Source organism: Centroberyx gerrardi, chromosome 11 (assembly GCF_048128805.1).
Source record: "Centroberyx gerrardi isolate f3 chromosome 11, fCenGer3.hap1.cur.20231027, whole genome shotgun sequence".
NCBI lineage: Eukaryota > Metazoa > Chordata > Actinopteri > Beryciformes > Berycidae > Centroberyx > Centroberyx gerrardi.
In genome coordinates, this window is record NC_136007.1 from 241,759 (window position 1) to 268,547 (window position 26,789).

General features: G+C 40.3%; 2 protein-coding genes across 7 annotated transcripts in view; both read right to left on the reverse strand.

The window, feature by feature from the left end:
* On the reverse strand, positions 1-26,108 carry mat2b (methionine adenosyltransferase 2 non-catalytic beta subunit methionine). Of its 6 annotated transcripts, none has more exons than XR_013506871.1 (8): positions 25,506-25,674; positions 10,159-10,353; positions 9,558-9,672; positions 8,862-9,014; positions 6,054-6,250; positions 4,045-4,158; positions 576-1,218; positions 1-277 (listed from the first exon to the last, which is right to left on the reverse strand). XR_013506871.1 is itself a non-coding variant. In XM_078286876.1 (7 exons), the coding sequence occupies exons 1-7, from the start codon at positions 26,039-26,041 to the stop codon at positions 1,045-1,047; spliced, it is 978 nt and encodes a 325-aa protein (XP_078143002.1). In that variant the 5' UTR covers positions 26,042-26,108; the 3' UTR covers positions 1-1,044. The 6 variants fall into 6 exon arrangements, 2 of the variants coding, with proteins under 2 accessions (XP_078143002.1, XP_078143001.1); XR_013506869.1 differs by having other exon boundaries at positions 1-307; XR_013506870.1 differs by having other exon boundaries at positions 339-1,218.
* pfdn1 (prefoldin subunit 1) overlaps positions 1-26,789 on the reverse strand; it is a 326,057-nt gene that overhangs the window by 187,060 nt on the left and 112,208 nt on the right. The gene's annotated exons all lie outside the window — the stretch shown is intronic.

Sequence of the window (26,789 nt, forward strand, 5' to 3'; positions counted from 1 at the left end):
TTGACAGGTAAGTGAATTTAATGTGATTTAAGACAAATGAACATAACTCTTCATTCCAGTGTGGATAACAGTGGATCAGACAAATAGCCAACACAAAAATACAGTAGAATCACAGTAGAATACAATGGAATGCAGTATATGACTGTATAGTATTGTCTCTTTTGAGCCTGCCGACAAAACTCAGATTATATACATACACACACATAAATACAAATATTCTGTCTGTATAGTGCAGTGGAGCGCAGTCACCAACCATGCTTTCTGGTCTTTCACTAAACTAGTCCCTGCTTTCTGGTCTTTCACTAAACTAGTCCCTGCTTTCTGGTGTTTCACTAAACTAGTCCCTCACCTCTGGTGTTTCACTAAACTAGTCCCTGCTTTCTGGTGTTTCACTAAACTAGTCCCTCACCTCTGGTGTTTCACTAACTAGTCCCTCACCTCTGGTGTTTCACTAACTAGTCCCTGCTTTCTAGTGTTTCACTAAACTAGTCCCTGCTTTCTGGTGTTTCACTAAACTAGTCCCTGCTTTCTGGTGTTTCACTAAACTAGTCCCTCACCTCTGGTGTTTCACTAACTAGTCCCTCACCTCTGGTGTTTTACAACCTCAGCATATACAGTTACAGTATATATTGTAATCAGCGGGATATATAGCGTGTATATATAGTCATTAATGGATATAATGTGTATATATTGTAATTAATGGGTATAGTGTGTATATATTGTAATTAATGGGTATAGTATGTATATATTGTACTGTAGTATGAGGTGCGTGGAGGGCAGGTTATATTAGTATATATCTTTATATATACACAGACATACATATTAATAACAGTATGTTTTATTACTACATATATTAAACTAATACAGATACCACAGATACTGGTTCTGCTGGTGAACCAGCAAATACAGCAGATACAATAATGTGCACTGGTGTGTGTATGTGAGTGTGTGTGTGAGTGTGTGTTGTTTTTGGTGTTTTCGTAGTAGAAAGCGGTCAGTCAGTCTCTATCGGTCTGTCTGTCTATCTGTCTGTTTGTCTGTCTGTCAGTGGAAAACTGTCTGTCTCCATCGTTTATCTGGCAGAAAAGGCCACAGACAGTCTGTGATGGCGGATTTGAAGAGTCGAGGCTCCACACTGAGACCCAACAGCTCCAGTCTGGAACAATTCAGCTGACTGTTGACCGGACGAACTGCAGAACTGGCTGGCTGCTCCGTTAACTAGAGGAGGAGAGGAAGAGAGGAGGAGACGAGAGGAGAGGAGGAGAGGAGAGGAGAGGTGTTTAGGGTGTTTATTAATTCTGTTGTTTGGCCAAGATGGCGGCGCGTGCAGACGCAGCGGTTCGGCTCTCTCTCTCTCCTCTTTCCTTTTACCCCTTAGTTCTCTTAGTTTGTCTATTTTTTATCAGTAAAGCAGTAGCCTTTAACACATATGATGGATCCCAGTTATTTTTTTATCAGTAAAGCAGTAGCCTTTAACACATATGATGGATCCCAGTTATTTTTTTATCAGTAAAGCAGTAGCCTTTAACACATATGATGGATCCCAGTTATTTTTCATCAGTCCTTTCATCACCACACAGCTTTCAGATTGGACGCAACATTCATCCCCCCGGAGATCCTACGCACCCCAGAGCCCATCGGAATTGCCATCGCACCAGCGAAACGGCGCAGGCGACGGAGGAGAATAGGCTAAAGGCTAAACCGTATAGACCAGCGCTTCCAAGCCTGTTCCTCGCCAACTCCAGGTCTCTCACCAGCAAGATGGGTGAGATCAGAGTGAGAACTATGCCTCACTGTGTGACGATCATCACAGAGACCTGGCTGAACCACAACGTCCCAGACGCTGCTATCGAGCTAGCCGGATGCTCTGTTTACAGAGCGGACCGGACGAGGGACTCCGGGAAGAGCAGAGGAGGAGGACTGTGTGTCTACGTAAACAACAGCTGGTGCACAGCCGCGGACATGGTGGATAAACATTTCTGCCCAGATTTGGAGCTCCTAAAGGTAAGGTGCAGACCGTTCTTTCTCCCGAGGGAATTCACGACAATAACAATTATGGCAGTATGCATTCCCCCACAAGCTAAGGCTAAGTTAACATTGGAAAAGTTACATGATGGCATTAATAAACAGCTTATGGCGCACCCGGACGGTGTGATCATTGTAGCAGGGGACTTCAGTCACGTGGATCTCAAACTGGTCATGCCCAAATTTCATAAAAATGTGAATTTCCCAACAAGAGAGAACAACGTCCTGGACCAAGTCTACACAAACATCCCAGGAGCATTTAAAGCAACCCCATCTTCACATCTAGGATCAGACCATATTTCCCTAACTCTGACCCCAGCTTACAGACCACGGATCTGCAGAACAAAACCAGCTATCAGGACAGTACAAGTGTGGTCTGAGGAAGCCACCTCAATGCTGCAAGACTGTTTTGATAACACAGACTGGGATTTGTTTGCAGAAGGAACAGATCTTGAGGAATATGCTGGATCAGTCCTAGGATACATAAACTTTTGAACAGAAAATGTGTTAACACAAAGGACAATAAAGGTGTTTCCTAATCAAAAGCCGTGGATAAACAGCAATGTGAGGACATTACTCAAGGAGCGGGATGCAGCATTCAGGTCAGGGGACAAACAAGCCTACAGTGAAGCACGGGGGAAACTCAAGAGAGGCATCAGGGATGTAAAGCGCAAACACAAACAGCGCATTGAGGATCAATTTAACAACAACCCCCGCGGCATCAAGGCACTGACTGACTACAAAACCATCAATCCGCTGCCCAGTGATGACGCCAAGCTGCCTGATGTCCGGAACCAGTTCTTTGCCCGCTTCAACACTCAGAGAGGGGGGCTCTGCTCCGCCCATCAACCCACCTGCTGGAGAGTCGACACTGGTTCTACAGCACCACCAGGTGAGGACCACCCTGAAGAAGGTTAATGCAAGCAAGGCGGCAGGCCCAGATGGAGTGCCCGGCCGGGTATTGAAAGCATGTGCCGATCAGCTTACAGAGGTGTTTACTAAAATATTCAACCTCTCATTACAACAAGCTACTGTTCCAACATGCCTTAAATCCTCCACCATCATTCCAGTGCCCAAAAAATCATCTGTGAAGTGTCTGAATGACTATCGCCCAGTGGCGCTAACACCCATAGCCATGAAGTGCTTCGAGAAACTCGTGCTTTCACACATCAGAACCATCATCCCACCTGATCTGGATAAGCACCAGTTTGCCTACCGGGAAAACTGCTCCATAGAGGATGCTATCACAACAGCTCTCCACACCGCTCTGACACACTTAGAGGAACCAAACAGTTATGTGAGTATGCTATTCGTGGACTTTAGCTCCGCATTTAACACCGTAATCCCCCACAAACTGGTCAGCAAACTGGACAACCTGGGCCTTGGTTCTTCGCTGTGCTCATGGGTCATGGACTTCCTTACTACTGTTTTTATTTGTTTTATTTTTAACTACACCGAGAGAAGCCAGTTTCATTGTACCTGAGTATAATGACAATAAAGATCATTCTATTCTATTCTATTCTATTAATAATATTAATGAGTTTATTAATGACCAGTATGTATAGAGTGTATATATTGTAGTTACTAGTGTATATAATGTACACTAGTGAGGGGAGGGAAGGGGGGGGGGGGGATCTTGAATGATTCTGCATCAATGCAGGAAACAAATTTTAAAGACTTAATTCACAACATGTTTCATGTTTTCAGACCGGCTGTGTGAAGCGGAACCAACGGAGGTAAAACTCTTTTTTACATTGGACTGAAGATGTAAGAATGTAAGAGATCGCTGAACTCTGGATGTGGGAATTTTGGCGAGTTATTTCTACATTTACCACATCGCTGGTAAATGTACAGACTGTCCATATACACATGTACCATGCTGTCGGGTAATGTACAAATTGACTGGTACATGTGTACGTTGACATTTTTTTTCCACATAAACCGTAATATATACAGTACATTCATATACATTTTGTAGTTAGGGGTATCAGTACATATGAATATATCTTTTATATTTACTGGTATGAGGTGCGAGGAGGGCAGATTGAAGGCCTGAGCGATAGCGACAGCCATTTCATATTTGGTCATCCGTTCTTTTGCAGAGTAATGGAAGATTCCACGGATCGACTGATCCTGGAAGAGAGACAGAAACGGAGAGAAAGACAGAGAGGGAGAGACAGAAACAACAGAATTAAGAAAAATATCATGTAAAAGTACAAGCAGCACTGAACAGTGAAGAGATTAACATCATGTTAGATAACTATATATATATATATATACACACACACACACACATGTATATATCTACACAAATTCAACCCTATTCTGGCAACACATACTACACATACACTAACATACACATACTAACACAAAACTATTTTTTATAAATGATCAAAAATATCAAATCATAAAAACAGCTAGGGAAAGATGGGTTGACAATGCATCAAATACCATGCGGTGATAAAAAAATTATAAACAAAGAACTACTACAGAACAAATAAACAACAAGACTGAAGAGACAACTGACCAAAACTCTTTCTCACCATGGGAACTGTACCAACAGTAAAGTCAGGCTTGATATCTCAATATTACACAGATTTTACTTTGAAGTTACTCTTTTCCTTGGTTCAATAGGGTGATAAGGTAGTTACCACATTATTACTCAAAACCTATTATGAAAGTACTAGTTAACACCAGTACTGCCAAGTAAAGTCAGGCTTGATGAGGTAGTTCCAACATCACCTCTATAAACAGAAAGGAAAGGAAGGTTATAATAAAGTTGTACTACAATACAAAAACTCAATCTTCTTGATAGGGATGTAATATAGATGTTCTCTCAGTTGAAGGTTTTCCAGACTTACTAGAGCCTTACTAGAACCTTACTAGAACCTTTCTAGAAATATTCCCCCAAATTGTGTGGATCGGAAAACCCTTCCTGGAAATATCTTGAGACTGTAGATGAGGCTTAGCTTGATGTCAGTCCCTCCAGGAAGATTCGTCAAAGTTCCCAGCCAGGAGCTTAATGCCCCTTTGGCTTGGATCACCATCTCATTTAAAAGCAAACTGAAAATGTCAATAAAAACAAGACCTACTGCAGCGCAGCAGTTCTTAAGCCAGTTCTTTAGTCCAGATAAAATGATCGAATGATCACAACGTTTCCCGAGGCTTTTGACACACAAGGACCTCAGTCCTTATAAAGTTTTTCTGATTGCCTAAATTTAAACTCGTCCGTTTCAACATTAGTAACAGAATGCACACTGGGATATAAACTGACTAATGCAGGGATGACCTCATCAACATCTAAAAACTTTGCACCTGGAAAACAGTAGGTGATGCCGCTGGGGATGGAGTTTCCGTCTGTAACCAGCGGAGCATCGACAGAGAAATTAGGGAGGGTTGTCATGGAGCTGAGAGCCTGTGAGCACAGAGCAGCTGGTGACGGAGAGCGGGGAGGCAGAGGCCGGCGACTCGCTGTGCTGTGCGGGTCGTCTTTGGGCAGGAAACGTAGTAAAGTTATCGAGATCATGGAGAGCTAATCAGGCAGGCGGTGTCCGGACCTGCCGGTGCCGCAAAGTTGTTTGACGGCTTTTTTCTTCACCACCTACAACCAAGTTGTAGCAGGAGGCAGAGCCGCGGCGTCCCCTCCGGTGGGCAGGCCGCCAGCTTCAGCCCCATAAGAAGAGCCGGCAGCCACGGTGGGCTCCGGCACGGTGGCCTGGAGCCAAGTGTCAGCTGCCATTCCAGGCGCTTGTGTCTTTATGGAGCCAAACTTTTCTGGACCATCTGGAACAATGTTCATGTTCTGACTCCCAAAGCATTTGGCAACAAATCAGTATGGTTGATGCCGATGCATGTAAATTTGCACTAATTGCTTGACTATTCCAAAGAAGTCTGACAGACAGGTACCTGTATCCCTCTCTCAGCTAGCTTCATGCAGACAGACAGACAGACAGGTACCTGTATCCCTCTCTCGGCTAGCGTCCTGCAGACAGACAGACAGAGAGACAGAGAGACAGGCAGACAGGTACCTGTATCCCTCTCTCGGCTAGCTTCCTGCAGACTGTAGCGACATCTCTGACGTCGGTGGGGAATCTCTGCAGACAGTGGTCCAGAGTGCAGCTCTCTGTCGCCCCCTCCTGGACTCGAACCCACAGTGCCGTCACTGCACTCTCCGACACATTCTCCACTTCACCATACAGCACTGGTACACGCAGTATGGCCGCTCCTACATACACACACACACACACACACACACACACATAAAGACAGACATCTTGGTAAGTAAGTAAGTAAAGCTTTATTTAAATAGCACTTTTTAAAACACACAGTACAAAGTACTGCACATAGAAAAGTGGCAGAGGATACAAAAACAGTAAAAGCAAGATCAAAATCAAATTTAAATGAGGACAAACTTTAAAACTGGCTATAAAACTGCAGAAGGAGAACAAACACAAAACGAAACAAACGTATAGAAATAAAAATGGACATAAAAACAAAGATAAAACAAAGTTCAAGTGCTGGTCAAAGACAACACTGAGGTTCTTAGAGTGGGGCTTGATGTTACTCAGGGTATCTGCAGGTATCAGCAAATTGAATTTAATGCTTTTTAAGACCTTTTTAATACCACTTTTAAGACATTTTAATGCCACCCCGAGCCGTAACTGGTCACACCATTAAGGTTACACAAAAGCAGTATGTGAAAGCAAAACCAAGCCACTGTATAGATGAACAAGAATGGAGTGGGAACAAATCACTAGCATGATGCCCATAGTGCAGCTTAAATGATTTCTTACAGACTGCACAGTAGGCTTCTCGCTCATTTATGTCAACGGCAGGCAACCATGCCTGGAAATCTTTCTCTTCCAGCTATTGTTGTGGAAAATTTGCATTTTCCCATCTCTGGATTAGCTAGCTATCTCCTGTGCGACTGTATGTCTGCACTGACTTTCCCACTCGTTTATCACACTCATTTCACTCTAAAGTTCCCAAGCATCCAGTAACGATGCATTAATTTTGTTCCGGCATGAATCAGTCTGTCAGAATTATAAGGTTCCACGGTTCCTACGGTTTGCCAACACAGACATACGCAAATTACTGGCTATAATAGGTCACAATATACAGATGTTTTTTAGAAATTCAAACAAGTAATTAGGTTAAGGGATCAGTAACATGGACCCTTTAGTAATATCTAACGACAGCCACAGGAACTACAACAACATCGGCAGACGTGTGTCCCAAGGAGGTTCTCCTCCACCAGTCACACAGCCCCAGCTCCACCCAACCTCTCTCACCCCTCCTGTCCCACTGAGCTACGGCGGCCTGAAACTGACAAAGTATGAACTGGTGTTTTCACAACAGACACCACCTAGGCAAGTAGTGTTACAGGTCAGGATGTCACGTGAAGAGGAAACATATCCCATTGCAAACTGTTATAAATGTTTAAAACATCCCACAGAGTTACAGAACTATCATGAAGTCAAGTAACAGATGGAATCAACAGCTAGTGATGCTCTGTTATCAGCTAACAGGTCTAGCAGCTCAAGCTGTAGCTAACGCTAACCAACTATATCCTTTAGCCACTTACTAGAAACAGCTTGTTTGTTATCATATTGCTTGACAGATATTTATGCGCGGTGAAGTCATTCAGTAGCGCCGCCGCTGCTGAAAATCTGCTAGATTATTAACGGTAAAGCATTACCATGTTTCTCTCACTTTTGTTTTGTCTTTTTTTTTGTCTTCTTTATGTTTTGTCTAAATTGTTACTGTCTTGTATTGTCTTACATGTGTTGTTAAATTTGAAAAATCAAAATAAAATATATTAAAAAAAAAACAACGAACAAATCATTTTAACCAAATCATTCTCGAGCTTGAAACATACCAAGTCTGCAATGGTACATACTGGCTCCTCCCACTTCGAGTTTCCATCAAAGCTCATTGAACAAGTTTGGCTAGTTGCCTTTCTCCCCACCCGCTCTCTTTCTAGCCTAAGCAATGAGACAAGTAGCTCCTGTAAATTATGGAAGTACATGCTACAGTGAGCCACAGTACCACTGTCAGTGATCGCCATGCACCTTCACAAAGACATCGCACTTTCAAATCTGCTCTTTGAGGAAGTAGTAGGCTACATTGTTGAGCAAGCCATTCATTTGGGTACATTCATTTGGGTACATACTGGGTACATACTGAAACTCAAAAACCCAAATGAATGGCTTCATTTGGGTTTTTGAGTTTCAGTATGTACGTAACCCGTATACTGAACACTGGAACTCGACTCGACACAGCAGCGGTACTGAATGCTGGAGTTGCTGCTGGTCGCCGACAGCCTGCAAATCACACTGTGCCTGAGGTACTTTACCACAAAAAAATTACAGTTTCTTTGTAGGGACGATAAGTAGAAAGACATGCTTTCACTGAAAAAATAAACAATATTGTTTGTATTAGTATGACAACCTAGTGTATGTTCTTGTTTTGAGCTTTTGTATAGTTTTGTGACATGTGCCGACTTGTGGTTTTCCCCTCTGGGCTTGCCATACTTAGATTCTGCTTTGTTGAACGACTCGTTCATGTGCCTGGAAAAACTATACTGAAAACTCTAACTCGACTCGGCAGCAGTACCCCCCCATTCTAGTTGTCCAGGTACAGACAGGTACCTGGACAAAGGTAGACAGACAGCCTTACAGACAGATAGGTACCTAGACTAATAGACAGGTAGACAGACAACCTTACATACAGACAGGTACCTGGCCAAATATACAGGTAGACAGACAGCCTCACAGACAGACAGGTACCTGGACAAATAGACAGGTAGACAGACAGCCTCACAGACAGACAGGTACCTGGACAGTGGCGTAGTGTCTCTCTCTCTCCCTCCAGTTTGCTGCGGCCATAAAGGTTCAGGGGGTTTGGAGAGTCGTCTTCTCCGTATGGAGGATTCCTCCCATCAAACACATAGTCAGTACTGATGTAGAGGAAAAACACACCTGACCCAGCTACACACGCACACACACGCACACACACACACACACACACACACACACAACTGATATAAGGCCTTTTCAGATAGGACACAGCAACAGCATCCTGAAACCGATAACTTCTTTATGACAGCAGCATGTTCAGTTCAACCTTGTTTTTGTTTCTCCTCTTATGTTGTTAGAGGAGTTCAGGCTCAATTTTGTTTTTCATGCTGTACTCATAAAACTTGTTACAGAAAACGATGCAGAATGATTCCTATTATATTGAATCAGATCAAAAATGAATGGAATTGTATCAAATTACATTGAATCGCTAACTTGATTCATATTGAATCAGTCAATGGAAAGAGACACATCCTTGAGAGAGAGAGAGAGAGAGAGAGAGAGAGAGAGAGAGAGAGAGAGAGAGAGAGAGAGAGAGAAAGAGAGAGAGAGAGAGAGAGAGAGAGAGAGAGAGAGAGAGAGAGAGAGAGAGAAAGAGAGAGAGAGAGAGAGAGAGAGAGAGAGAGAGAGAGAGAGAGAGAGAGAGAGAGAAGAGAGAGAGAGAGAATGACCAACCTGCCTCCTTAGCCAGCGTGCCCGTGGCATGCACATTGAGATTGACAGCTGCCTCTGTGTGTCGCTCGACCACATCAGGTCTCCTCTCTGCTGCACAATGGACGATCACATCAGGCTGAAAGACATATATTTATATGGACAGAGAGAGAGAGAGAGAGACAAAGACAGAGACAGAGAGACAGAGAGAGACAGAGAGAGTGAGAGACAGAGAGAGAGACAAAGACAGAGACAGAGAGACAGAGACAGAGAGACAGAGAGACAGAGACAGTGAGAGAGACAGAGAGAGTGAGAGAGAGAGTATTAGCCCACCTTGTAGTCCTGTACTAGGTGTACTAGCCCACCTTGTAGTCCTGTACTAGGTGTACTAGCCCACCTTGTAGTCCTGCACTAGGTGTACTCGCCCACCTTGTAGTCCTGTACTCTAGGTGTACTCGCCCACCTTGTAGTCCTGTACTCTAGGTGTACTAGCCCACCATGTAGTCCTGCACTAGGTATACTAGCCCACCTTGTAGTCCTGCACTAGGTGTACTAGCCCACCTTGTAGTCCTACACTAGGTGTATTAGTCCACCTTGTAGTCCTGTACTAGATGTACTAGCCCACCTTGTAGTCCTGTACTAGTGCCCTGACAGCATCCTCATCCATCAGGTCACAGCGGAGGAGGCGTGGCCGGGCTCGGCGGTACCCAGTACCCAGAACCCACCAGCCGTTGTTCTGGAACTCTTTGTAGACCGCCCGACCCAGAAGACCAGTAGCGCCGGTCACCAGAACCCTATGACTGGGTATACACACATCCTCCTGACACACACACACACACACAGACACACACACACTTATTTTACATTTCAGCCATTTTTCTGACTCTCTTATCCAGAGAGACTCACAGCAGAATAAGCTTCAATTCCTAGATCACCAACATACAAGCAACCAACAGTAAGGACTTCAAAGGTCAGAGGTCACATCATCCTGATAATATTGTAATAATAAGAATAATATTAATAACAATTATAAACTTTATAAGTCAACAAAGTCAGGTGAGGTGCTTCACCTAAACAGCAGAGGAGGAAAACAGAAACAACCAAACCTAAAAACAGATAAATATGATAAACACATGATAAAGTAATAATAAATGAGAAGATGATAGCGATCAATCTAAAGACAAACACTAGGTAAAAGCAAGTTTTTAAAAGTATGTTTTTAGAAGTGATTTAAAAGAAGACGCTGAAGAAGCGAGCCTGAATTTCCTTAAATTTCAGTTTAAATCTTAAAATCAACAAAGACTGCAGGCAGTCATGAACGGGGCCGGCCTGATACACTGAATGTAGAAGAACCAAAAGGAAGAATAGGAAAGATGGTGAAGGAATAAAGAAGAAGTCACATAGTATGTGCCATAATCAACACCTTGAAAGATCACGTCACATCGTTGGCGTACCAGCCAGTTATCTGTTGGTTTTCCATCCTTCCAGCCAGTTATCTGCTGGTTTTCTATCCTCCCAGCCAGTTATCTGCTGGTTTTCCATCCTCCCAGCCAGTTATCTGTTGGTTTTCCATCCTCCCAGCCAGTTATCTGTTGGTTTTCCATCCTCCCAGCCAGTTATCTGCTGGTTTTCCATCCTCCCAGCCAGTTATCTGCTGGCTTTCTACCCTCCCAGCCAGTTATCTGCTGGTTTTCCATCCTCCCAGCCAGTTATCTGCTGGTTTTCCATCCTCCCAGCCAGTTATCTGCTGGTTTTCCATCCTCCCAGCCAGTTATCTACTGGTTTTCCATCCTCCCAGCCAGTTATATACTGGTTTTCCATCCTCCCAGCCAGTTATCTGCTGGTTTTCCATCCTCCCAGCCAGTTAACTGCATTCACCTGTTGTCCCAGGTGTAAATCTGTCTCTGTTGGCTGGAATGAAAAGCAGCAGGATCCTGAGGACCAGATTGAGAACCACCACAGGCCAGAATTCAAAATTATCTGAAATATTCAGTTTTAAAGTTTAAAATTCTGTTAACTGGCACTTGTTATACAGACAATATGTAAACGTTTTGTTGTTGTTTTCACTAAGATTGAACATAAGTGAAAGACTGATGCTATATTTTCCAATAACTATGATTGCATGAGAGCAGTATTCACAATGCTGTGAATGCTGTTTTTGAGTTGAAATTCCGAAATTGGGTCTACTCCATCTACAAAGACTGGAACATTTTGTAATTCACTGTCAGATATTCAACATGTATTAAGTGAGAACTTATGGTGACTGTATGCAATACCATTTACAGTCAGACACGCACTATGGGCTCGAGTTTAAAAGATAAAGATAGATTTAGCATACTGTAGTGAGTGTCATCTGGCATGGGACTAGACCTGCATGCTTGCTATGCAGATGATACCCAGCTCTATGTACCCACACAAATTATGGCTTGTCTCAATGACATTAAATGCTGGATGACACAGAATTTCCTCCAGCTAAATGATGCTAAATCTGAAATCATTTTAATCGGCCCCCCAAATTCCATCAGTTTTTCTCAGTCATCTTGGAAGTTTATCTGCCAACATTAAACATACTGCCAGTAATTTGGGAGTGCTTTTGGATTCTGACCTTTCCTTTGATGGTCAAGTGACGAGAGTTGTGCAATCATGTTTCCTTCAGCTGAGAAACATCGCTAAAATTAGATCATTTTTCTCATACTCAGACCTTGAAAAGGTCATCCACGCTTTTATTTCTTCTCGGCTTGACTACTGCAATGCCCTTCACTCCGGGACTACCCAGAAAGCCATCTCTCGCCTCCAGCTAATACAGAATGCAGCTGCGAGGCTTTTAACCAATTCCAAAAGATGAGACCATATTACTCCCATCCTTGCTTCGCTTCACTGGTTGCCTGTGAGTTTTAGGATTGATTTTAAGATTTTGCTGATAACTTTTAAAGCATTACGGGGCCTGGCTCCAAGCTACATCTCTGACTTGTTAGCCCCCTATGTGCCCGAACGCAGCCTGCGATCCTCAGGTATGGCCCTCCTCAGTGTTCCAAAGTCCCGCCTCATTACGAAAGGTGACCGAGCTTTTGCCGTCAGATCTCAGGCTAGCGAAGTCAGTATCATCTTTTAAATCTCTCCTAAATCTCACCTTAAAACCTACTTTTATGTAAAGGCTTTTTCTTAGTGTGGCTATTATCCCTTCTCTTTACTATTTAATATTTTGTTTTATTATTTTATTTTCCCTTTTATCCCTGTCTTATACTTTCACTTCCTTTAAGCCGACTTTTTCGACTTGGGAGTTTGGAGCCACTGAGAGGTTATATATACAGTATATACTGTGTATATATATATATATTTTCTTTTCTTCTCTGCCGGGGTGGCATTGAATTGGTTGGGAGGTGCAGCTGGGGCGTTGATGGTGTTGCGGACTGCTGTCTCTGTTTCAGGTGGCTGTTCTGTTCTTCGGACTTTCTGTTCATCGGGGAGTCCTCCGTGTGCGGCGGTGGTGGCTTTGTGGACCTTGGGTGTTCTGGCTGTCAGGTTCTTGGGATGTTCGGGTGGGGCTTTGCCCCGTGCCTCATGCGGTGCTTGCCCTGGGTGCGGTTGGCTTGTGGGGCGCTTCTCGCAGGCCTTGCGGTCGGGCTGTTCCCGTGGGTGTTCGATTGAGTTTGGATTGGGCGGGTGGGCTGGCCGGTCCGTCGGAGGCGGTGCTCGTCTCTGCGGACTTGTCGGTCAGTTGTTGTCTTGGGGGACGGGGGCTGTTCCGTGCGCGGAGTTGGCGGGAGGCTGGAGTTTTCTTGTGGGGGTGTGCGCTGCTGTCTTTGTGTGGGGTCTTGCGGGGGCGAGACCCCACACATGGGGCTCGTGGGGGGTGCCCTGTGGGCCGGTCGCGCCTGTGTCGGGTGCTGCAGGGTACATGGGGTGGGGCTTTGCCTGGATGTCTCGGGGGCTCGGTGGCTGTGCCTGGGGTCTGCGGGGCTGTCATTGCTGTGCGTGGGGAATTCTTTGATGGGTGGGGGGTTTGAGGAGTGGAGCAGTTGTTTGGAGTGGAGGCAGTGGTTTGTGGCATTGTCGGTGTCTTGGCTGTGCCTTTTTTGATCGGTTTGGTGCTGCCTTGGCGGGTGGAGGCATTGGTTTCTTTTGGGGGCATGGAGATTTCTTGGGGGCTCCAAACTTTTGAACTGTTGAATGGCAGTGTACTTGTAGCCTATCTCCTTTTTATCATTTATTTTGTAATTGTGTTTCTTCTTCATTACTTTATTCACTCACTTTCACATATTAGTTGTAATTGTAAGCACGGTAGGAATTTCACGGCGGCCACGACGGCCATGGCCGTCGTTGCCCCTCACTCTGGCCGTGATTCCCGTACGCCCCTATGGCCACCATGGCATTTGTGCCCTGCTACTGTCAGAGTCAGAGGAATAGAATGGTATAAGGCTCATTGGTGTCAGTACTTTGATACAGCCACCAGATGGCGACGAAGAGCCAGAGCTCCCACCATAGAGCTCCAGTCTGTCTGGACTGAAATGGCTGGTGAAAACCCCAGAAGATCGCTATGAGTCAGAAACAAACTTACGGTAGAAACGTGAGTAACTAAAATCTGCTGGTTTTGGCGAAAATAACATAAGCCTTGGTGAAATATTTTGGCAAGAACATAGATTTTTGTCAGTGTGACTGTAAATGTGAAGTTTGACTGCTACGTTTCCCTGGAAATGGTGGACGTTGTATTGTTCCAATCGCGGTGCGTTTAGGGTCATTGGAAAGCTCGGAATTTCTAGTTTCCAGCGATACCAAGCATGTTATTGTAGACTGACGAGAAAATTATCTCGGATCTTTTGATCACAACTTGCTCTTATATGTACGAAGTTTATATTTGTACGACTTTATTGTTAAAATACTTTGTAATAAGACATTGTTTGGACAACATACAATTGGTTTACAGATTCTGAAAGCTGAAGACCCCATGTTTTCAAAACAGTATAACATTAATATCTTCTATAAATAGACCATCTTCCATTGCGATTGTTCATAACTATGCCACGGGGGTGGACCTGGTACCGGGTCCGTCGGGCTTAACAGGTTATTTGTAGGCTCTAAATCCTCTTATTTCACTCAATGGCCTTTGTGCCCTGGCATGTGGCCTTTGGGCCCTAAAAAAATTTGTGACACCGAAGGCCAAATGGCCTTGCCCCTAAAATGACGAAATTCCAAGCCTGATTGTAAGGACAATTTGTTTTGTCTGGCTTTCATGTGGCTCGGCACACACTTTTACCTGTTTGCATCTGTTCTTAGTTGTATTTCTGTTCGTTTTCTAGTTGTATCCATTTATCTCCTGTATTACCTTTTATTCCAATTTTTTGTTATTTTTTATTCATTTTTATTATTCAACTGTTTCATTTATTTGATTGTGGTACTTCTGCATCATTGTCTTTTGGGTTTTTATTGTATGTAAAGCACTTTATAAACATTGCTTTTAGAAAAGTGCTATACAAATAAACTAATTATTATTATTATGTAAAGGTCCTTTTTTGTATGATTTTATTTTCGTTTCTTTATAGACACAAAACATGACATCTTATTTATTTATTTATTTATTTATTTTTATTAGGAATTTAAAAGCACAACAACTCAAAGGAGTATCATGACACAAAATCCCAGAGGATAACACTTAACAGCATTACTAAAAACACTTATTTCCAAAGTGGTCCTCGATGGAAACAAATAAACACAATACATGGAAACAAACAATTCGATGGAAACAAACAAAATTACAGGATAAACCTATCTTATACAATTATCACACACAAAACATCCTAACATAAATACAAAACATCCATACAAAACCCAACATTACTAGACTTACATCAGAACATACAAATCAACCTATTTGCTCAGTCCTACATATCTGCTATATTCCCAAATCATACCACCTATTCATTTTAACACCTCAGCTATCAATACCTTTTCACACAACCTCTTTTGCAAATTAACACATTATCTGTTCATTTTTGTCACCTCTTTTATGAAATCCACCTGATTAATACTCTTTATTTCTTCTATAACTTTCATCTCTTAATCTGCACACCTAATAAAAAAAACGAAAAAACAAAAAACAAAAGCAACCTCCTAAGCAGTTACCAACTGTAACTATGAGTGCCCCTTAGCTACTGCCTTCATTATTCCATCCCATATAGCTTCAAATTGTGCTATTTTGTTATTTTCTATGGCTAATATCTTTTCTATATTTAAATAATAAAGCATTTCATTTTTCCAACGTTGTAGTGTTAGAGGTTTGGTATATTTCCAATGTCTAAGTAAAAGTTTTTTAAATACGATTGATGAAAAAAGGATTATCCAACCCCAAGGGTACCTCACTATAACCTTGTATGTCACATCATGAAATAAACAAATGGATGAATTAAAATTGAGTTTTACTTTAAGTACCTCTGACAACCATTGTTGTATATTGGACCATATCTTCTGAACTTTACAACACTCCCAGAAGGCATGTGTTAATGAATCTTCAGTTCTACATTTGAAGCAATTGTCTGATGTACTGCTAGAATATTTATGAATTTTATCTCTCGTATAATAAATTCTATACATTATTTTATATTGGATTAAACGTAAATTTTCATTAACAGTGATATCAATAGTTATATTCCAGCACTCCCTCCATTTAGAACCAATATTTGTTCTCCCTAAATCCTGATTCCAAGCATTTATCTTACCTTCTAAGAGTTTTTCAACTGCATAAGATTTCTGCAGGATTCTATAAATGTTACCTATCATATTATTATCCTTTTCAGTATCATATAAAATTTCCTCGACTGTGCTCTGCTGTCCAAATAAATGTAGGTCAAAATTCTGTTTTATATAGCTTCTAAGTTGCATGTATTTAAAAAAACCTGCGTTAGTCAAACTGAAGTTACTTTGGAAATCTGTCCAAGGAATAATTGTATTACCTTTTATTAAATCATTTAAAGTCTCTATTCCCCTTGTTCTCCAAGTAGACCAATTTATTGTTGAATTCTGAAGAGCTATCCAAGGATTGTTCCATAAGATAGTGTTTTTTGGAACTGATATTGGTTCACCCAGTATCCTCTTAATTTTCTTCAATGATGTTACTGTATTTTTTACTATAAAATTTGTAATATTCTTAGTATTATCCTTTGAAAATAAATATGTAAAGAGGTTATGGGGATGCACTTGAGCGTCTTCAATATGAATCCATTGTTCTTCCTTTGTATATTTGACTATATGTCGCAAATAGAATCCTTGGGTGGCAAGTTGGTATAACTCTAAGTTGGGAAGGTTAAATCCGCCCTCTGATTTAGGGAGATGTAAAACTTTCCTTTTGATCCTATGGGTTTTTCTTGCCCATACAAAATCTGTTATGGCAGAATATGCTTTTTTTAAAAACATTTTTGGCGGGGTAATTGGTATTATTGAAAATAAAAAGAGAAACTTTGGAAGCCATGTCATTCTGAAAAGATCAATTCTGCCAATGAGATTTATGGGAAGATTATTCCATTTAGTTAAAGCATCTTTCATATTATTAAGTAATGGGATAAAATTACCTTTATATATATGTTGTTTATTGTCACTAATTAAGCATCCTAAATATTGAATATTTTTAGTCCACTTAAATGGTAGTTGCACATCTTGATTTATTCTTTTACGTTTCTCTATTGCCATTATTTCCGTTTTCTCCCTGTTAATTTTATAGCCTGAAATACAAGAATATTCAGAAAAGATTTTTAACAAAGGAGGTATGGAGTTTTCTATGTTTGTTAAATATATCAAAAGGTCATCAGCAAATAAATTAAGTTTATAATTATGTTTGCCAATATTGACTCCCGTGACATTTGGATCTTGTCTAATTCTTTCCGCAAGTGGTTCTATTGCTAACGCAAAAAGACGCGGGGAGAGAGGACAACCTTGTCTTATGCCCCTCTCTAAAGCAAATTTGGCAGATAATATATTGTTAGTATATATTTTTGCTTTGGGTTGTTTGTATAATAATTGTATAAAATTTGTAGTCTCCTCTGGAAAACCAAAGGCTTCTAGTGTTTTGAACAAACAGGGCCATTCAAGACGATCGAAAGCTTTTTCTGCGTCCACTGCCATTACAGATAAATCTGTCATGTTTTTTTGCATACTGTATAATACTAAGGCATGTCCTTGTATTTGTAAATGACAATTTTTAATAAACCCTGTTTGATTAATGTGTATTAAGTCTGGCAAAACGTTTGCTATTCTATTGCTTATAATTTTTGTTAATATTTTATTGTCACAATTTATTAAGCTTATAGGTCTGTAATCTGTGGGGGACTCTCCGGATTTTCCTGGTTTTAATATAACTGAAATTATTGTTTGATACATGGATTTAGGAAAAACTGAATTAAGTGACATATATCTTGTCATTTGGATAAGGGAGCTACTTTGTCCCAAAAAGTTAAATAAAACTCTATAGGAAATCCATCCATACCTGGGGCTTTTTTACATGCAAATGTCTTAATGGTTTGTAGTATTTCATCGTTGGTAATTACCTTCTTTAATGATTCTTTTTTATCTGCTGGAATTTGTTTTAATTTTACCGAGTTCAAAAAGGGTGTTGAGACCAAGTCATTTATTTCTGATTTATACAGGTTTTCATAAAAGGTTTTAAATATATTATTAATAGAGTTATTATTCCTAATTAATGCGTTTGTTTCCTTGTCTTTTAAAATTAGAATTGGTTTAGCTTGTATTCGTTTTGTAAGTCCTGCAAGGTGCTTACCTGGTTTATTTGCCATTAAATAATGTGCTTTGTTTGAGTTTAACCTGTAGTTATTAGCTCTCTTCAAAAGTAACAAATCGTATTCCTGTTTAATTTCAGCCAAATTGTTCTCTTCTAAATCTTGCAAGGATTTTTTATTGGATTGTTCTAGGATTGCGATAGCTTGTTCTTTTTCTTTGATTTTTAAATCCAATTCAGTTTTCTTTTTTTTTTGCCGAGTATGAGATTATCATTCCCCTAATGTATGCCTTGAAAGCATCCCAAATTATATCAGAAGTCAGTTTTTCTATATCTTCCACCTCGACATTTGGTTTTTTGGAATTAATTTTGTCATTTAATAATAATAATAATAATAATAATAACCTTTATTTGTATAGCACCTTTCATACACAACATGCAGCTCAAAGTGCTTTACATCAATAAAAGGCAGATAAGACAGATAAAAAGATAAAATTCATATAAAAGAACAAGCAAGATGCATTGCATTAAAAGAATCAAATCAAGTAAAATAGAAAGATAGAAGAACACAACAAATACTCCCACTTTTAGATGCACATTGTGAGTGAACCCATATGTTTTTCTTTAATTTACTTTTCCCCTGTCCTTCCTGATTCTACTCTTGATCCGATATTTACGTCAGATCTCACTGCCTCAGGCAGACGAGAATCATAGATTCTCCTCTTGGTCAAAAACCTCCTCATCCACAGATGGATGAGGATCATACAGGGTAAAGCTCTGTCCCCCCCACATATAGTGTTCACTCGTGCAGTAAGCATTACCCGGACAAGACCAATGAAAATTCGTACTTGCCCGTGTCAGCTCTGTTGGGATCCTGAACAGAAACAGTTAAAATGAAGGCTACTTAAAAGCTAAGCTGAAAAGATACGTTTTTAGCAGTCGTTTTAAAATGCTTACAGAGCCTCTCTAATATTCTTTGGGAGAGTGTTCCACAGTTTAGGAGCAGAGTTAAAAAAGGCTGCATCCCCAATCTTCTTCTGAGTGGGGTTTTGTACTTCTAAAAAACCAGCAGTAGAAGACCTGAGGGTCTTGATGGAATGTAGAACAGCAGGGATTCTGTAATGTAGGCCGGTCCTCAGCCATTAAGAGCTTTGTATACAAGTAAAAGAACTTTAAAATCAATTCTAAAGGACACTGGGAGCCAGTGCAATGCAGCTAAAACCGGAGTGATATGCTCTCGCTTCCTTGTTTTTGTTAAAAGCCTAGCTGCAGAGTTTTGGATAAGCTGAAGCCTCTCAATAGACTTTTTTGGGAGGCCAGTAAAAAGGGCGTTGCAGTAGTCCAGTCTACTTGTAACAAACGCGCAAGTTAGCTTTTCAACATCTTTCTGGGTTAGGAAGGGCCGCACCTTGGCAATATTTCTAAGATGAAAGAATGCTGTTCTGGTCACCTTGTTTATATGGGAATTAAAAGTTAGATCAGAATCTAAGAAAACACCCAGGCTTGTTACTTCTGATTTGATCGAGGGATTCAGGTTCCCTAGTCTTGTGGAGAGTTCTTCTCTTTTGGCTTTGGGGCCGACCAAAAGTATTTCTGTCTTATCGTCATTCAGTTTTAAGAAATTTGTGTCCATCCAATCATTGATAGCCAATAGACAAGTAGTGAGAGAGCTTAAGGCATCTGCATGATTTGGCTCTACAGAAATGTATAGTTGTGTATCATCAGCATAGCTATGGAAATTGACATTATGTTCTCTGATAATATCACCTAATGGAAGCATGTACAGTGAGAAGAGCAGGGGACCAAGACAGCTTCCCTGTGCAACAGCAGAAGTTAGATCATGTTTCTCTGATACATGATCTCCAAGACAGATGAAAAATTTCCTCCCTGTAATGTAAGTTCTGAACCAGTTTAGGACACATTCAGAGAGACCAACCCAGTTCTCGAGACGATCTATGAGAATATTGTGGTCGATGGTGTCAAATGCTGCACTCAAGTCCAAAAGAACCAGAAGTGAGACCCTGTTGGCATTAGTGCTAAGTCTCAAATCATTGACTACTTTGGTGAGAGCAGTTTCTGTGCTGTTTACATATTTAATAAATTCTGGATCTTGAAGATGTGCTCTATTCATTCTCTACACTCTATCGCACCATTTATTTTCTGTTGGTATCATAAGCAATATACTGGGGAGTGATCCGAGATTACTATATCATGGATTTTTGATCTCAATAAATTGCATTCTTTGAAATAAAAATATAATCAATTCTTGAGTAGCTTTTCTTACTTTGAGAGAAATAAGAATAATCTTTTATTATTGGAAATAATAGTCTCCATGTATCTTGTAAGTTATTACTGGAGATGAAATTTTTCAACTTCTTTGGAGGTTCCCTGAATTTCCCCTTTTTAGCGCTATGTCTGTCCAATTTATCAAATGTATGATTTAAATCCCCTCCTATGATAATGGTACCTGTCTCAGTACTATCTATTACATTCTGAATCTTATCTAAAAAAGCTATTTTAGCTCCTGGAGGTATGTATAGAGATATTAATATATACTTTTCTCCGTATAAGGTACAATTCAAAATAAGATGACGTCCATCCTGGTCTATATGTTGGGATGAGAGAGAGAAAGGTATATTTTTGTTTATCAAAATTCCTACCCCGCTGCTATTACTGCAGTAGGTAGCAGCATATGCTTCTCCCACCCAATTCATCTTTAAATAATCAATTTCCTCTTTTTTAAAATGTAACTCTTGAAGAAAGACAACATCTGCTGACAGACTTTTTAAATGTGCCAAGACCTTGTGTTTTTTAGTACCATCATGCAGGCCGTGGACATTCCATGTAATACGTTGAATTTTATTAGTTATTACTTTTACCGATTCTAAATTCTCCTTTCCTTTACTTTCTGACATTAACTAAAAATAACTTTTATCTAACGTGTCATATACGGGCAGAGAATATACATTTAATAAGGAAGTTTCTTTGGATTCATAGTATGGTTCCAGAAGTACTATAAATATTGCATCGATAAACTGTGTGGTCAGGTGAAATTGATGAGGTATATCCAAAAGTAAATTTGTTCAAGAAAAGGGCTAAGCAAACATTTAACGACATACATACATAAAACATAAAAACATAAAGTAAAGTACCTTTTGTACTTTGAGGCGCTGTGCCTTTTTAGGGCCTTTAAGCTCCAACTCCTTACCTCTAATGCCTGTTTCTGTGGAAAATAACATTTGGTAGGATGCACTATTCACTTTAATAATAAACATATGATAAAAGTAAATAGTTAAATGCAAAAAGTAAAAATAATAAATAAAACATTTAGTACATTTATGTGGCATCATATCCTAATCTATCCAGAACAAATTCAGTTAATATGTAAACAACTTATGAAGCCACACTAATTCTAAATCCATCAAGATTGTGATTTTTTTTTTCCTTTTCTCCGTCCTCCCTTCTTCTCTCCCTTCTTCTCTCCCTCATCCCTCTCTCCCCCCTTAATTAATCCCATTCTTCCCCCTTTCCTTGACTCGCCCAGCTATTTCCTCTTTCTATCCCCATGTCCCTATCTCACACTGCTGTACCCTTATACCCCTTAACTCTCCCTTACCTACCCCAGCCTAACTTCCCTTTTCTCCCATCCCTACTCATACACACCCATCCATACCTCTACCTCTCACCCATATACACCCACCTACACCCCACCACACGAGTCACACCCATTCACAACACACACTTTTACATACACTTAGGTTGAGAGGGTATTTGTCATTATGTATTCTAAGGCACAGTGTTTGATCAAAAAAAGGGGAAAATTCTTCAATTCCTAAGTTCCATCTATTTACAATTTCTAATTTAGGACCTCTATTGCCCATTTAGTGAATACCCATGGTTCAAACAAAATCATTAAGGGAGAAGATAAATCAAACACTTACTTCCCCTAGGATTTATCTAATTGTCCAACTAAATGACAGACCAGTTCCTTTTCTTTCAATTGTCAGTCATGTCCATATATATTGTCCTTCACAGGTGAAAGGGGCTATGTTGAGCTGATGCTCTTACGCCATACATGGGAGAAAAAAAAGAATGAATAAATAAATAAGTAAATAATTTTAAATAAATAATTACATAAATTTAAACAAAACAACAAAAAAAAAGAGAGGGAGAGAAGAAAGGAAAGGGCTAGGGAGAAGGGAGAAGGGGCAAGTGGAAATTATTGCCTCGATTTACAATAAGCTTGCGCCAGTGCGCTATGTTCCTTGTTTCAGTTTACCACAGTCGTACTGCTTCTACTGCGCCCTCCCTGCGCGTTTATAATGTCCTTTACTCCTAAAGATTGTAGGCTTTCGAATGGGAAGGCTACTTTCAACTTGGTGAGGGCTTCGTCCGCACTTGTAAATTGCATCTTCTGCCTTCCCTTCCAGACCCACAGCACTGATGGGTATCGTAGTTGGGATTTAATCTCATGTTTATCCAGCTCCTGTCTGATTAATAAATATTCCTTGCGTCTTCTTCTCAGTTTAGCAGACAGGTCCTGGACAAAGTGAATAGTTTGGGGCAAATTTTAACTTCCTTTTCTCCTTGTGCTTTTAGAATATTGACTTTTGTTTGACAGTTCTATAATTTGAAAATTACCATGCGTGGATATTTGGCATTTCTCTCTTTCACTCCAATCCTATGGCACCGTTCCAAATCCACTGATGTTAAATCCACCTGTAGTTCCTCTGTTATCAGTTTGACCAGGTAGCTGGTTAGATCTCCCTTTTCCTCCTCTTCTGGTATATTAAGGACCCGCAAGTTGTTCCTTCTCATTCTGTTCTCTAGTAGATCAAAATTGTCCTCCAGATTATGCAACTTTGTTTCCAAAGTGTTGATTCTCGTTTCTTGTGCATCAATGCGCACTCCCTGGTTATGCACATCGGAAGCGATCGTCTCCATTTTCTTATCCAGCGATTCCATTTTAGTTTCAACTGATTTCACTTTATATTCAACCGATTTCAGCGTTAAGAGTATTTTCTCTATGTTTCTCTGGATATCGTTTAACTGTTCATTATTCTCCTTGTCTCCTTGTTCTTTGTCTCTGGTCTTTGGGGGCATGATTGAATTGTTTGTTCCTTCTGGCGTTATTTAACAAATACACTGCGTTAACGAGTCTTCAATCACACCCTTTCTTGAAATTATATGCTTAAACTTCTTCTTCGACTTACAAGCTCACAAACTACTACTTTGTTGTCTGGATTCTTTATATTTCCACAGTTTTTAGGCAAAATTACCGGAGCTACTCGTGCCCCATGCGTCCAATCACGCGCATGCGCCTCCACGATGGTATATTCTACCATTATTATGTAAAGTTCCAGGCACTTTCATGCATGAGAAGGCAGTTTTGGTAAGAAGGAGAATGTACAGAAATCCAATCTATTCTAAACTTTACAGGAAAGCAGTGTAGAGATGCTATAGGGCTGATATGATATGATGGTCATGCTGCTACATTCAAATAACAGCCTTGCTGCTGTATTCAGGTCCGAATGCAGACAGGAGAGAGAATTACAGTAGTCACAGTCGTCTAAATGATATAAAAGCATGGACCATATTGTCAAGGTCAGACCTTATTTTGGAGATGGTTTCCACCTGAAATGAACAAGACTGCATAACGTTCTTAACTTAATCACCAAAACAGAGGTTTGGATCAGAAATCCAACACCTGATGTCAGTAAGGCCGTCTTGACTTGAGCTAGGCTGGTGGGATTGCTGTGAACACACATTAGCTGCATGTCATCTGCATAAGGATGGAAGGAACGAGTACAAGAAGCAGCGCATCACTCGTGACTTTCAGAAGAACAATCTCAACAGATGGAATACAAAGGGACAGGAGACAAATCAAATCAGACTGATGACTAAATACAGCCTCTAGGCTCTGAGACAGACAGACAGACAGGCAGACAGACAGACAGACAGACAGACAGACAGACAGACAGACAGACAGACAGACAGACAGACAGACAGACAGACAGGCAGGCAGGCAGGCAGGCAGACAGACAGACAGACAGACAGACAGACAGACAGACAGACAGACAGGCAGGCAGACAGGCAGGCAGGCCATCTGGTCTATGCCATGACAAGAGGTCTGCTGTTACAATAATTAGCCTAAACCTTCATTAGGAAAAATCCTGGAAGCAGGGCGGTGCTGGAAAACAGCAAACCATTAGCTGGAGAAATAAATGCTATCTATACTGTAACTATATAAACACTAGTTAGACTACAGTATAACTACATAAATACTACAGTTAGACTACAGTATAACTACATAAACACTACAGTTAGACTACAGTATAACTACATAAACACTACAGTTAGACTACAGTATAACTATATAAACACTACAGTTAGACTACAGTATAACTATATAAACACTAGTTAGACTACAGTATAACTATATAAACACTACAGTTAGACTACAGTATAACTATATAAACACTACAGTTAGACTACAGTATAACTACATAAACGCTACAGTTAGACTACAGTATAACTACATAAACACTACAGTTAGATTACAGTATAACTATATAAACACTAGTTAGACTACAGTATAACTATATAAACACTAGTTAGACTACAGTATAACTATATAAACACTACAGTTAGACTACAGTATAACTATATAAACACTACAGTTAGACTACAGTATAACTACATAAACGCTACAGTTAGACTACAGTATAACTACATAAACACTACAGTTAGACTACAGTACAACCATATAAATACTAGTTAGACTACAGTATAACTATATAAACACTACAGTTAGACTACAGTATAACTACATAAACACTACAGTTAGATTACAGTATAACTATATAAACACTACAGTTAGACTACAGTACAACCATATAAATACTAGTTAGACTACAGTATAACTATATAAACACTAGTTAGACTACAGTATAACTATATAAATACTAGTTAGACTACAGTATAACTATATAAATACTAATTAGACTACAGTATAACTATATAAACACTACAGTCAGACTACAGTATAACCATATACAGATAGACTACAGTATAACTATATAAACACTAGTTAGACTACAGTATAACTATATAAACACTACAGTCAGACTACAGTATAACTATATGAACAGTTAGACTACAGTATAATCAACACTGCCTAGCTGTCTGATAAATTAAGACATTTTCATCCCGTTTCCTTTCCTAAATATTTTAAGGTTAATTAACTTTACCTCCACCAGCTGCACGTGTCCTGGGCTGAAATGAATCCTCAACTCTTTGTCTTTACGGTTCATATCTTGTCGGATTTACCAGATTTATCTATCTAACGTTAATTTTCTTCATTCTCCAGATACATTTCTAATTTTCTGATGCGCAGGTTGGTTTTCTTCACTTCCCCTTCCGCACTCACGCTGATCAGCTGTTTGCCGTAAAGCGTTGAGAAGTGTCGCGGTGATGGTAGTTAGCTAAACAGACTATCTGACTGGCAGATTAATTCAGAATATAGAACTAGATTGGAAATAGCGATGAGCGACATGTATGCTGAATTTGGGAGCCGCTTCACCCCCCCCCACACACACACACACCCCACACACACAAAACCATTTCCAACGACACTCCTACAGAACTAAATTAGCTGCTAGCTACCGACAGCAGATATTTAAATCCTGCACATAATGAGAAAAAGCAAGTTGTATCTTTCCTTTCATTAAGTTACAAACAAATACTATGACCTCACCTCACAATCTCCGTATTCAAATCCAGGCATTTGTTCCGAGATGAGCTGAGAGAAAAGAATAAACCGGTATGCTGACAGACTCAGTTTAGACTCAGTCAAGCTAGCCACAATAACAAACACTGCTTCCGGTCAGGACGTTCAAAATAAAAGCCTTACGGCGAAACATCAGTTGCAATGTTCCTTGATGGATATAAACTACCAATGTGATAACAGAAAATATATTGAAGGAAGAATCTGTGGTAAATGAATATATCTTTTTTTTTTTTAACCTTTATTGAACCAGGTAAAGTCTCATTGTGTGATTGCTGACTCAGTAATCACACAATAAGACCAACCACCTAATGCCTGTGGAAATAAGAATATGGAACGCATCACAGACTACTCCTGTAATCCATCAACAGGCTGTAATGGCTCACAATATATAGCGGTGCAAACAAACTCCATCTTTCTCCCTCTCTGTCTCTCTCGCTCCTTTCCACTCTCCATGGCGTTGAAAAGGCGCCCAGCAGCGGCACCGACTCTGTTCCAAAACGGGCTTTTTCGTTTTTGTCATCACTTCATCTTTGGCTGTGAAAAACATACAAGATGTAAAATAGTAGCCCGCTGTATATACCTTCCACCTCATGGATATAGACTAACGGCCAAAAAAGTTCAGTCCTGGTTGTGTGAGGCGGTCAGGGGGGGCGGAGGCACTTATCCACATGAAAGGCTTATCCACATACTTATCAACACGCTAATGTACACGCGAAGGCCTATTCGTGCGCTTATCAACACGCTA